The sequence below is a fragment of the Danio rerio genome, chromosome 10 (assembly GCF_052040795.2).
Source record: "Danio rerio strain M-AB ecotype USA chromosome 10, GRCz13ab, whole genome shotgun sequence".
Taxonomy (NCBI): domain Eukaryota; kingdom Metazoa; phylum Chordata; class Actinopteri; order Cypriniformes; family Danionidae; genus Danio; species Danio rerio.
The window spans coordinates 9,235,181-9,248,098 of record NC_141030.1 but is presented as its reverse complement, the minus strand read 5'-3'; the positions used below and the strand labels follow the sequence as shown (position 1 = coordinate 9,248,098).

The window sequence follows — 12,918 nt, the reverse complement described above, 5'->3', positions numbered from 1 at the left end:
AGCAACTAAATAAATGCTAAAGTTTATTAACTGAATGTATTTTAATGACATTACAACATCGATGCTGTATAAGGAACCGTATAAAATGGTAAAAAGTTCACAATAACAGGTCACCGGAAGTGTATCAGCATGGGAACTGCACTAGCTTGGCATATACCCTATTGGGTAAGCTAAAATTGTCTGTAGTGTATAAGTGTGAATGAGTGTCCATGGATGTTTCCCAGTGATGGGTTGCAGCTGGAAGGGCATCCGCTGCATAAAACATATGCTGGATAAGGTGGCGGTTTATTCCGCTGTTAAAACCCCAGATTCATAAATAAAGAGACTAAGCCAAAAAGAAAATAAATCAATGAATGACTAAATGCAGCTGCTACAGTATCTTGTGATTGGCTGATTAGGTATTTGCATTAACAAGCACCTGAACAGTATCTAATAAAGTGGACAATGACTGCATACCACTAGGAATGATAGGAAATGGGTGCTTACTTTGAAGATTCAGTGGTTGACAGACGCTTCCAGGTTTGTTCATATCACATTTAAAGATTTCTCCCTTGCGATTTTGAGTGTAACCCTTCCATGGAGATCCCACAAGGAGCCTGAGGAACAGTATGGGTGTTACAGCATCAGTTATTGACTACATGTTATGGATCAGTTATTAATGTTACAAAAAAGAGGAGGTGACATGGTGGAGCAGTGGGTAGCATGATTGCCTCTGTGCCGACCGCTGATGAATAAAGGGAAATGAATGAATGACAGAAAAGTGGACTCCAAAAGCAACCAGTAGCATACGCAAAGTGTGTATTTAAAAGTATCCAAGATTGAAGAGTCTCTCTCTCTCTCTCTCTCTCTGCAAAAGGCATCCATTACATGATATGAACACACCCACTAAATTACACAGCATATCCCTACTAGGTTGTCATAAAGTGATAAGGTGCTGTGCCCAGACTAAACACAGCATTCCTCAAACACTGACACATTCTGCACATCCTGTGACAGGACAAACAACATCTATTCCTTTATTACACAGCCACATTACACAATTAGTGCTCAGGTGAAGTGTTACTACATATAAATGCTATTATATTTTTATAACTTTACCATAAAATAAAAATAAAACAGCGATCAACACCCTCAGAGCTTACAACAGGTCTGTTTATGTCATTTAAAAAAAATCTGTTTGCCCATAGAAAAATTAATGTTTTTACTTTCCGAACTCATCACTTGTACTTTATAGCTTATGGAAATGGCAACAACAGAGAACGATTGCTAAAGGAAAATTTTTTGAGCAATATAACCAATTAATGAGGAAGGATGCACACACATATATGACTAGATGTCATGACAGATTCATTTTACATTTGAATAACTATCCATATTCCATATTTTTAATAGTTTCACATTCATAATAATTCTTTTTTGTTTTAAAATTGTAAATCAATGCTAAATGTAAACTGGAGAAAAAGTTGAGGGGGTTTTGACACAATCTACTACATCAGAACTGGGAATTCTAATGAAAAGGATTCTGGGTAATAGTGACTCGTTGTCTTTGGAAATGGTTTTAGAGGTCTTAAACATGTGTTTTGTTTGAGGCCTAACCAGATCAGTCAGACTGAGCTAATACTGGAATCAAAGGAAGAATGATGACATCAGCAGCATTCAGCCTCATACAAACTAAAGCATGAAGCAGACCCCCACCACACACAATAGTGCCTACGCCAAAGCAGGAAATGACTCATCTGACCTGTTGCACAACTGAGGCTGTTAAAAAACACTCAGATTTAGGACAGGACACTAAAATATCTAATAGTTATCATCATACTTCACAGCTGATTAATTACATTAGGAATGTTTTTAAATGACAAGTTATCTAAAATGCAATTGTAACCCACACTTGTGATGTTGAATTTAAGTCAATTTATATAGTATAATCAAAGTGTATATATATATATATATATATATATATATATATATATATATATATATATATATATATATATATATTTAACTTAACAAGGCTTAACTAGGTTAATTAGGTAACTAGGCAGGTTAGGGTATTTAGGCACGTTATTGTATAACGATGGTATGTTCTGTAGACTATAAAAAAAAATTGTGTAAAGAGGCTAATAATTTGTCCTTAAAATGGTGTGTAAAAAATTAAAAACTGCTTTTATTCTAGCTGAAATAAACAAATAGGACTTTTTCCAGAAGAGAAAATATTATCAGACATACTGTGAAAATTTCCTTTCTCTGTTAAACATCATTTGGTAAATATTTTAAAAAGAAGAAAAAAAATCAAAGGGGGACTATATATATAGTTCATTCAGAAGATAAGGTTTAGCCGTGGAGAGAGGGATGGTACAACAATAGTGGACAAATTAAGACAACAGAGGTTGAGGTAAGAAAATAATTTACTGTATTTAGACAAAACAACAAAAATAATTAAATTTGATTAAATTTGACAATCTATATTCAAATTTCTATATTCAAATTTTCTAAACTATTCTGTACCATAGTTCTGTATACTCTATGGTAAGTATCAATTAGATTTTAGGTCAATTCATTGTTTCTAATTTGTTATGTTCTTGCTTAAACCTCATTTAGTTAAGTCAATCAACCCTTTTGACTGAATAAAAATTTACATAGACTTTCAAAAAAATTGGAATATAAAACATAAAACTCATTCATAAACCATAACAATTCAGTAGTTTTCAAAGTGGCCCTAAATTTGATCACAATGTCCAGTTCGAAGGGTGATGAGATTTAAAAGAAATACAAAATGTCAATGTTTGGTTCGGTTACAATTACCATGCAATTGATTGTTCAATTCGATCTCCGTGTATTGACGATGTTTTCTATGCACATAGATATTTTACTTAGCAACAGAATAATTGTGCTAAAAGTTCTCATTTATATATTATTTGTAATACAATTTTTTTATTTACAAGCAGTCAGACATATGAACTGTACCTTTCATTTTGCTTGCTTAAAGAAAACACTCTTGTTGAATATATCAAACAAAGCTCAAGTACATGCACAGAACAATATGAGCATTAATAGCAAATAAACTAATGTAAATATTATCCCGCTTGCTATTTGAGCGTTGTCAAGTGAGTTCTTAAACGTCTATGATTGGTGACATGCTCAACAGAAAAGACTGCGATTGGCTCTATCGGTCAGTGCAGTTCAAGCGCTTTTCAACAAACAGTGACATGGACACTGATGGTAACTGGCCGCGGGGATCCCCTGATCCAAAGTGAGCAATGTGGTGGAGAAAACTCGCTCTGCAGACACGCTCATTTCTGGATCCACAAGTAACGTTATTGTTGCAAAAGCCGAGAGAGGCGATAAAACGTTACCACACGAACACGCCAGCAGGTCAAAGGGGCCACAGAAAGTGAGAGAGAGAGTTTACAGCTTTCATTTTTTTCCTTGCTGGGTTCTGATTTACTTCCCTGTCACTGAATTGTGCACAGTAGTCTGCTTTTTAAGTAGTTGGAGCATTTTAATCACTCGCAGTCTGCTCCCTCGCCATAGTAAGCTACGGCCATATAGCGCATATGTGATAAATGAATTACATAATAACCGGTTATGATTATTTCTGAACCGACTGTTATCATGATCTTTAATCTACAAGCACAACTTTTCTCCACATAATTTGACACAACAGAGATTTACTGTACAAAAATAAGCCCATTTACTTTGATAATTGCACAACAAATAATATAATTTATGTTAGACAATTATTTAATAACAGAGGAGTGCCTTTTAAAAATGAGGATTTTTTGTCCCATCATAAATATCAAATTACATGTAAAGAATTTGCTATTGTTTTTGGAGCAATCCCTTCTGGGATTATTATGCTTATGAAGAGAAGGGGCAATCAGTCTCCCCAGGTTGTACCACATCAAAAGGTGCTAAAAACAACTCTGGGTAAGTAAATATTTACCACAAAGCCAATTAACAAAAATATCAGCTTTCCATTTCAGTGTGAGATTATCTCTTGTCCTAATGCTGTCTATAACTGGAACAGATATAGGCAATATGAACTGAAAAAGAGTATGGACTTTACCACACCTTAAAAATTCCTAATTTACAATAAAATCCATGGAGTGTCTTATAAATTAAAACATAGGTGCTATCCCACAAAGTTTTTTTTTTTTTTTTACAAAGTTTTATTTCTGAAGATTTTGAAGTAAATTGCTCCTTTTGTGATCACCAAACTGAAGATCTGTCTCACCTTTTTTTGGAATTGTGAGTATACCAAAATTGTTTGGAAAAATGTATTAGGTAGATTTAGTGGTATAATTTCTGACATTATGTTAAAATATGAAAATGTTATTTTAGGATCTAACTTTTTTTATATCAGTATAAACATCCAGATGTTTTTTATTTATTTTTGGCCAAATATTTTATACACAAATGTAAATTTTGTAAGCATAAACTTCTAAAAATATATATAAAAGATCTAAATCTACTAGCAAGAAAGCTGTAAAATCTAAATCTGTTTAAAAAGATACATTTCTGTTTTGCTCCCTGGCATGTAATGTAATATAATGTAATGTAAATGTTTCATTTTGTAATAATATTAAATAAGAAAAAAAAGTTAAACAATAATAAAAAAAAGAATTCTGAACCGATTTCTGCACAATTAATCGTTAAAAGATCGCGATCTCGATTCGACCCCCTAGACGATCTTAAACCAGCATTTCTACGATTCTGCCAATCATATTTTCAGGTTCAGGAGAGGAGAGAAGAAAAGGCGGCTGCACGAGTCTTCATTGTTTCACACACGTTGCTCAGGGACATTGACACCTCCAAATGATGTTGAATGAGTCACATACTGCATTTACAAGGTATAATTCACCTAAAAATGTCATTTTTGTCTTAATATAATGATGTTTTCGCGATCGGGAAATCACACGTGACATGAGCTGCTGACCGTGAGCTGTTATCACAGAGAGGGCGTGCGCGCGCGCTCTACTTAATGATAGATGTCTACTTTAGTGAACAGAACCTGCAAATGTTGCGAGTAACAGGTAATACAGTTGTAAATAATATTCTGTTTGTGGCACAGAGTGATCGTTTGAGAGCCGCTCGCGAAGTCGTCACCTTAGAATTATAAGGTTCTATCTGACATTTTTGTCAAAATTGAGTTATTTACATATTCTTTTTAAATGGCAACTTATTTACATTATGGGATGTGTTTTTATAAGTGGTTTACATTTTAAGGCTTTTTATTTAAAAAACAAAAAAGGTGTATCTACAAAGTTGAACTCTAGCTTTGATCTATAAGGTTCTATCTGTGAGCCAATCAGCATTTTTAATGCATGCACGAGGACCAATCAGGATCAGCTTTCTTTGTCATTTCACTGGACTGCTCCATTGACAGCGGGAAACACCAGAAAGACAAAATCAGAGTCAATTAAAAAATGCCGCACCACACAAAATAGAATTGTGTGTGAATGTGATGATTTAAAAGCATTTCTTGACAGTGAGATTCATTCATTCATTTTCTTTTCGACTTAGTCCCTTTATTAATCTGGGGTCGCCACAGCAGAATGAACCGCCAACTTATCCAGCATATGTTTTACACAGTAGAGGCCCTTACAGCTGCAACCCAACACTGGGAAACACCCATACACACTCAATCACACACATACACTATAGGCAATTTTAGTTTATCCAGTGTACCGCATGTCTTTGGACTTGTGGGGGAAACAAAAGCACCCAGAGGAAACCCACGCAAACACTGGGAGAACATGCAAACTCTACACAGAAACACCAACTGACCCAGCCAAGGCTCGAACCAGCGACCTTCTTGCTGTGAGACAATCGTGCTACCCACTGCGCCACTACTACGCAAACGTTGAGATGAATTGCTCAATTTTACATTGTTGAAAAAGAAATGAATATTTAAAAATTTTTATATTAAAAGTGAAATATTTTTATTTTTGTATATATAGTCAGTGAAACACTTTTCAGTGTTTAATAAACTCATTTGCTCATTGTTTCTTTTAAAGTCTATAATTTTAATATTAAGCCTTGACGGGCAAATCCTTAATTTATTTCATGGAGCATATAATTCAATAAATATAATTCAATAATTTATTTAAAGCATAAAATTTAATAAAAATGAACATATTAATTAGATAGAATTAACAGCTGCACTGGAAAAGAAAAATTAGTACAGCCTTATAAAAAAAATCATCCTAAAACATAAAATAATTGTCATAGAAAGCAAAATTTTAACTTTCTCAAGCATTAACATGTTGTTACAACACTAAACTATATATATTTTTATTGTATTTCTTGATAAGTAATGCTTCAATGAATGATCTGCCAGATAGAACCTTATAATTCCAAGTGGAAAATGACTTTTCAGAATGAGAAGGTTCTATCTGCATTTACCGTGGTTTATTTACTCCAATTTGCAAATGTAAGAGAACTTTGATAATTTACATTTAGAGTACCCTTGGGGTCTCTGTCATGTTAATGTATGAAAGAGATCTGTTACACACATGTTATTTGCTATTTAGAATGCAAAATCTTTGAAGCTCAATATCTCAAAATCATTCAGAACGCAGATAGAACCTTATAATTCTAAGGTGACAAAGTATGAATAAGCACTTAGCAGTCAGAATGAAACCGAAAGTGTGCTCTTAATTTAAATGATTGTACAGCATTTTAGAGTTATGGTTAAGACAAGCATTTGATATGTTTTTTCTGTCATAGCGAACCCACAGTTGTACATGAAAATAAATGTTTACAATGTTAGTATAAGTACTCTAGCTTATATATTGTTGAATATAATCTGATAATGGCAAATGTCTGATTTTACCAGTGAATACATTTGTCTAATATGACAGATTGCAAGCATATATCTCAAACATAATAATTCAACATCAGAATTATTATAAGTAGAATAGAATTATTTATAGAAACCAGTAGACCTACACATAATATTATTATCGAGGTTGTGCCATATGCTTGTTTTGTCATACCTTTATTTTACATCTACAGAATCGTGAGAAAATCGTGATCTTTATTTTAAGCAAAAAAATCGCGATTCTCATTTTAGCCAGAATCGTGCAGCTCTAGAAGAAACAATTAATTTTGACACCCTTACAAAGAAACAATTCAAGGTGTATTTGGGATTTTAAAAAGTACTGTATAAATAACAGTATTTTTTCCTGCAGTGTCACCATAAGCTTGACTGTGATGATCAACATGCTTTTTTCACAACAAATTATATATAGTGACCCAGCATCTCTTCCATGTTTTAATTATGGAGCAACCAGATGTTTAAGGAAGTTTTGCATAGCGTAGATAAAACCTTTCTTTGTATATTTTACCTACAATGTATGGCTTACTACCACATTTTTAGCTGGCATAGGGAATGTGTGGTAGTGTAGTTGTTATGTTGAGAATAAGAGGAAGACCTTCACTTTCCTGTAGATAGATTCTAAAGGAACTTGGCCTCTTTGTAACTCTGGATATGGACAAATTTAATGACTACAGGAAGTGTGTGCGCTGTATATATGAGTATTGAGAGGACTGATACAGTAATACGGCCACAATTCCAACTATTAATAAATCACACTATTGCTTTTACTGCTGCTGATCTGTTATGCAGAATCACTTAACCAAACTATATTTTACTAAATAATTAAGAACTAAACTATCAATCAATACTGATGAGTTCCACCTGAGAGTCTTACCAGAGAAAATAACTAACATTGGTGTAGTGCAGGTTGGAGATTGCCATTATTACTGGTTCACTGTTTCAGTCACTCTTTTCAGCCTGGCAATAAAAAATATACTGGTCAAATCTGCTGTGCCAGAAAGTTGAGGTCCAAAATCAAAATCTGAGATCACCCCTACTGAGATTAATGGACATTTTGAATTTGGGTGCAAGGGGGATTTTAAACTGACTGGAGAGACCAATGAGGTGGGCAAGGGGATATTTATTTTTCAAAATCAAGATCTACAGAAGTTCATATTTTTAACATAGAATGTCCCAGTGCCAACTATTACCAAACCCAGTTAAAAGCCACGGAAAGAGATGTGATGCAAAACTCAAGGGCAAGTCAGTACAGAGACACACCTGTGTTGATTGTGAGATTCAGTATGGTCGAAAGACTGGAGAGGTGCTGTTACACAAGTTCCCATTTTCAACTAGTGCTGAACTGCAGCACCCGCTTCTAATGTTCTCACTCGATTGAAGGGGTGTCATCAATGGTTATCAGCTGATAGATATGGGCCAGTAGGGGCCTTCAGCGCCTACTGGTAGGCTCAGAAGGCTTTAATCATCCATCCACATGGTTATCAGCTATACTAATAGAGAAGACTCCAGATCCATATCTGTTTTTACATTACTGTGATGGTTGAGTTTAGGGTTGGGGTAGGCGTAGACGTGAATAAAATGCAATTGATGGGAAATTTTATAAATAATATAATAATTCTTGTTAACTTCTGACCACAGCTGTATGTGGTTCTATAGCTGATTAACCATGTGGATGGATGATAACACTGCAGAAGGCCCCTACTGGCCCATATCTATCAACTGATAGTCACTGATAAAGCCCATTCAATCGAGGATTGACATTCGAATCGGCTGAACGCAGAGGGTACTCAGTTCGTTCTAGGTAAAGTTATATGAAGGCCAAATATGGTAATCTACACTCCAAATGCATTCAAAAGCTCTCTGTATCTAATCCTATAGCAGTGAACATTAAGAACACACGGACTGTCTGCACACACTAGGGGCAGTTAGCAGTCATTTGCTGTTGTGGTGATGGTTTAGGTGTTTTGCCCTATGCTTTGCTTGTGGGAACTGAGGGTGGAAGTAGAAAACTGCTCATTCAGATCTGACGCTCTAACCACAAGGCCACAGCTGCCACTTGTGACAATGGCTGAGTTTCTCTATAAGCAACTCTGTGGGAGTTGTTGTAAACTGAATCCCCTAAAATGGGCATGTGTGCAAGTGATGGAAGGGCTGGAGTACTACAAATCTTCATACCTATGGTTAATAGAGTAAGATCAGCAGTGAGTTGAGATATAGAGACCAGACGCTACAATGGATGGAGCTGTGGCAAAGAGCACCACAAAGTGCTGGCTGGAGTACCTAAAGGTAAAGTTTCAACAAAGGAGTAAGGAGTGACACAAGCTTATCCAAATTTTAGGGCAATAGTTCAGAAGGAGAGGATGTGCACAGAAAAAAAAATCATAGAGCAAAGTTTTAGTTCCAACCAGTAGCTGGTCATGAATAAAAGGATCACATGAAATTACATCTAGAAAGATCCTCATAGTGTCAAATTCCTCATCATAGGCTGCCTTTTTTGTTAGATAACTTGTACATTCTAACACAGGGGTATCAAACTCAGTTCCTGGAGAGCTGAAGCCCTTCAGGGTTTAATTCTAACCTCCTTACCGGCAGGTTTCAAACAACTATGAAGGAGTGGATTTGAATCCAGTTTAATAAACTTCCAAACTGAAGTTTAATCAGGTGTTTAATTAAGGTTAAAGCTAATCTGTGCAGAGCTGTGCCCCTTCAGGAACTTAGTTTGATACCTCTTGTAAGTTGCTGCAGTAGGACTCTTTGTGACAGGCTCTACTGGTGGCAGCACGATAACAGGAACAATCAGCAGCAACCTTAACTTCCGGACTACAGAGCCAAATAGAAATGTCATTCATTTTGTCAAAGAGGGAGACAGAGCATCTTTTTAGAAGAATAGAAGCTTGTGCAAGCTACTACAATCTAAGACTTCCTTTGTAATTTTTTTAAGGAGGAGATCGTAGTAATGTGTATGTGAGAAGTTCTGCCACACTGTAGATTTACAGACTCAAACGTTACCGGAGCAAGAGTGTGAAGGGGATAAAAAGTGGAGCTGAGGTTTGGTGGCACCTCAAAGTGATGGTAGGAGCATTCGACTAGGGAAGAGCTGGCCCTGGAAGTCCTGTGTTTCGATAAAGCAAATTTCGGAAGAAATGACAGCTGATCTTGAATGGAATCAGGGCAGAAGTGGAGGAAACTCTGGGCTCAGATTGTACAGCTCTCAGACTCATAAAAGAATGTTCAGATGCTTAAGCGTGATGTGAATGAAAGCTTTCAAATGGAAAAGAGCAAGTATGAATGAATGACGGCATAAAAAGGGCTGGATAGCCAATTGCTGGCCTATGGAGGTTGGATGTTTTGAGAGCTAAACACTCTGTTGGGAACATAGGACATTTGGATAATAATAATAATAATAATACATTTTATTTAAAGGCGCCTTTCTAGCAACTCAAGGACACCGTACAATCAACAAGAGCAATAAAACAACAAGAGAAATAATAAAATATACACAGCAATAGTGCAGATAAAATTAAGTATTAAAAGCCATCTTGAATAAGTGGGTTTTGAGTCTTGATTTGAACAGTGAAAGGGAGTCAATGTTTCTGATGGCAGGTGGTAGTGAGTCCAAAGCCGCGGACCAGAGCGGCTAAATGCTCTGTTGCCCATAGTTGAAAGGCGAGAAGAGGGAACAGACAAGTAGAGGGAGGAAGAAGATCGCAGGGTGCGAGAAGGAACAGAAATGTGGATGAGGGCAGACAAATTTGGAGGGGCGAGATTGTGGATGGCTTTGAATGTTAACATCAAGATTTTAAAGTCAATTCGAAAATGAACAGGTAACCAATGAAGCTGCTGCAGGACAGGGGTGATGTGATGAGAAGAAGGGGTTCTGGTGATGATACGGGCAGCTGAGTTCTGGACCAACTGAAGCTTACGGAGAGATTTATGAGTGAGACCAAAGAGAAGAGAGTTGCAGTAATCTAAACGAGATGTAACAAGGCTATTAACGAGAACAGCAGTGGCATGAGGGGTAAGAGATAGGCGGAGACGGTTAATGTTGAGTAGGTGGAAGTAAGCAGAACGGGTGATGTTATTGATGTGAGAATCAAAGGATAGGGTGCTATCAAGGATGACACCCAGACTCTTAACCTGTTTAGAGGGATAAATGGAACAGTCCTCAATTGAGAGAGAAAAGCTGTCAGTTTTGGAGAGTGTTGATTTGGTACCAACAAGCAAAACCTCAGTTTTTGAACTATTTAGTTTGAGGAAGTTAAGAGAGAGCCAGGACTTGATTTCTGCTAAGCAGACTGTAAGGGATGTAGTTGGAAAACAAGAAGAGGGTTTGCCAGAGAGATAGAGCTGGGTGTCATCCGCATAGCAGTGAAACTGTATGTTATATTTACAGAGAATATTACTGAGTGGAAGGAGATAGATGATAAAAAGTAGGGGCCCCAGGACTGAGCCCTGGGGAACACCCGAAGAAACTGTAAAATGCTGAGAAGTGAATGATTTGAGTTGAATGAACTGAGTGCGGCCAGAAAGATAAGATTTAAACCAGTCAAGTGGGGTATTGGTGATGCCAAGAGTGGATAGTCTATTAATGAGGGATAACAGGACACAGACAGGATAACACACTATAAACCATCACATGCATAGCAGAGAAACTGTTAATGTGGATGTGGCTAAAGAGGGCAGATTTGTGAGTTGCTGCTAGGGCAAAGGCCAGAGTCTGAACAACCCTGACTTTGTCGTCTGGTTGAGTGCGTTTGATATTTGAAAAATTCTACTGTAAATATTTTTCGATACCAGGTCATTTTATTGAGAATGTGCCCTAGCATAGTATCAAAAAGATTTTTTAACTTGCATTAATCAATTTCTTTTAGCTTAGTGCCTGATTTATCAGTGGTTGCCACATTTTTGATGCTGAATCAAAATACACTAAATAATTTCAATGACGGTTAAAAGTGCACTATTCTGATTATAATGCAAATGTATATCTTACCATTTTCCTTGGCTGTTGCTGAACTGCCGTACAGTGTATCCAAACTGCTCTGCTGATGACCCTGAGAAAATCCTTGCTCCTGTTGTCCCCACATTAAAACCCTGAGTGTTATTGATGCTGAAACCTGTTGAGACATATTAAAACAAGTCTTTTTTCTGGCCTGATATACCAACATACACACATACTCTACCAAAATACACTGCAAGACAAACAAGAATAATGAAGCAAAACAATATACTGCCTGTTGCATGATATCCTAAAAAATGTAGTTTGTTAGTATTTTTGTAATCAGGTATGGAATTTGCTGAGACATGTCACAGCGTGAACTCATGAGGGATGGAGTGACTGTGTGCACTAAATCTTTGATGTGGAAATCCTTGGAGATTGTAAACAATATTTAGCCATATAATCACAGAGAATCTTCACGAGTTGAACTTTATGGTACGGGTTTTTTGCTTGACAATGAAGAATAACATTTAAAGATATGCCAAGCTTTGTATTCATGCTCGTTCATCTGGGTTTATCAAACCTTTATACCATTTTTATGTATATTTACTGAGTAATCCACTATTTTGGAGCACTGGTCAAATTTGTCTTTAACTTCAGTGTTAGATGGGGTTAACACGACTTTAGAAAGATGAAATAAGACTGTTTTGTTTGCACAGTGATCAGAAAGTAATAAGATGGTAGCTATCTTTTTAGCATTAATTATATATTAATCAAATATTCATAATTATTTTTAGCATGCTTTTTCGATTCAGTTTTTATCAAACTTTTTCCTTGGTATCTTAATGAGTAAATAATTAAATTGGTAACATTTTCAGTGGACAAGAACCAAACATGCATTTTTGCATGTAGTTGATATTGTTTTCTTCCAAAGAAGACTTCCTCAAGGACAAATGATCTTGAAACTAGACATGTATCCTGTTGAACTGAAACAGAGTGGCCCAACATCATTTAACTCTTACGAAATGTAAACTAGTAAGTGTTCGGTTGACTTGGATTTAATGTTACAACTCAAAATATGTCAAAACATGTTTGAGCAGAGTGTGATGTGAACAATATTTCAACATCCTCATCTATC

General features: G+C 36.1%; 2 protein-coding genes across 2 annotated transcripts in view; one reads left to right on the top strand and one right to left on the bottom strand.

Moving 5' to 3' along the window:
- The window catches only part of tctn1 (tectonic family member 1), an 845,382-nt gene that overhangs the window by 330,226 nt on the left and 502,238 nt on the right, over positions 1–12,918 (top strand). The window lies entirely within an intron of this gene.
- The window catches only part of itga2.2 (integrin, alpha 2 (CD49B, alpha 2 subunit of VLA-2 receptor), tandem duplicate 2), a 54,101-nt gene that overhangs the window by 36,962 nt on the left and 4,221 nt on the right, over positions 1–12,918 (bottom strand). Inside the window, exons 2-3 of the mRNA XM_087270090.1 lie at positions 11,835–11,958; positions 487–596 (exon numbers count right to left, since the gene is read on the bottom strand). Coding sequence (XP_087126216.1) covers positions 487–596; positions 11,835–11,958 — 234 coding nt within the window. The remainder of the gene's footprint in view (positions 1–486; positions 597–11,834; positions 11,959–12,918) is intronic.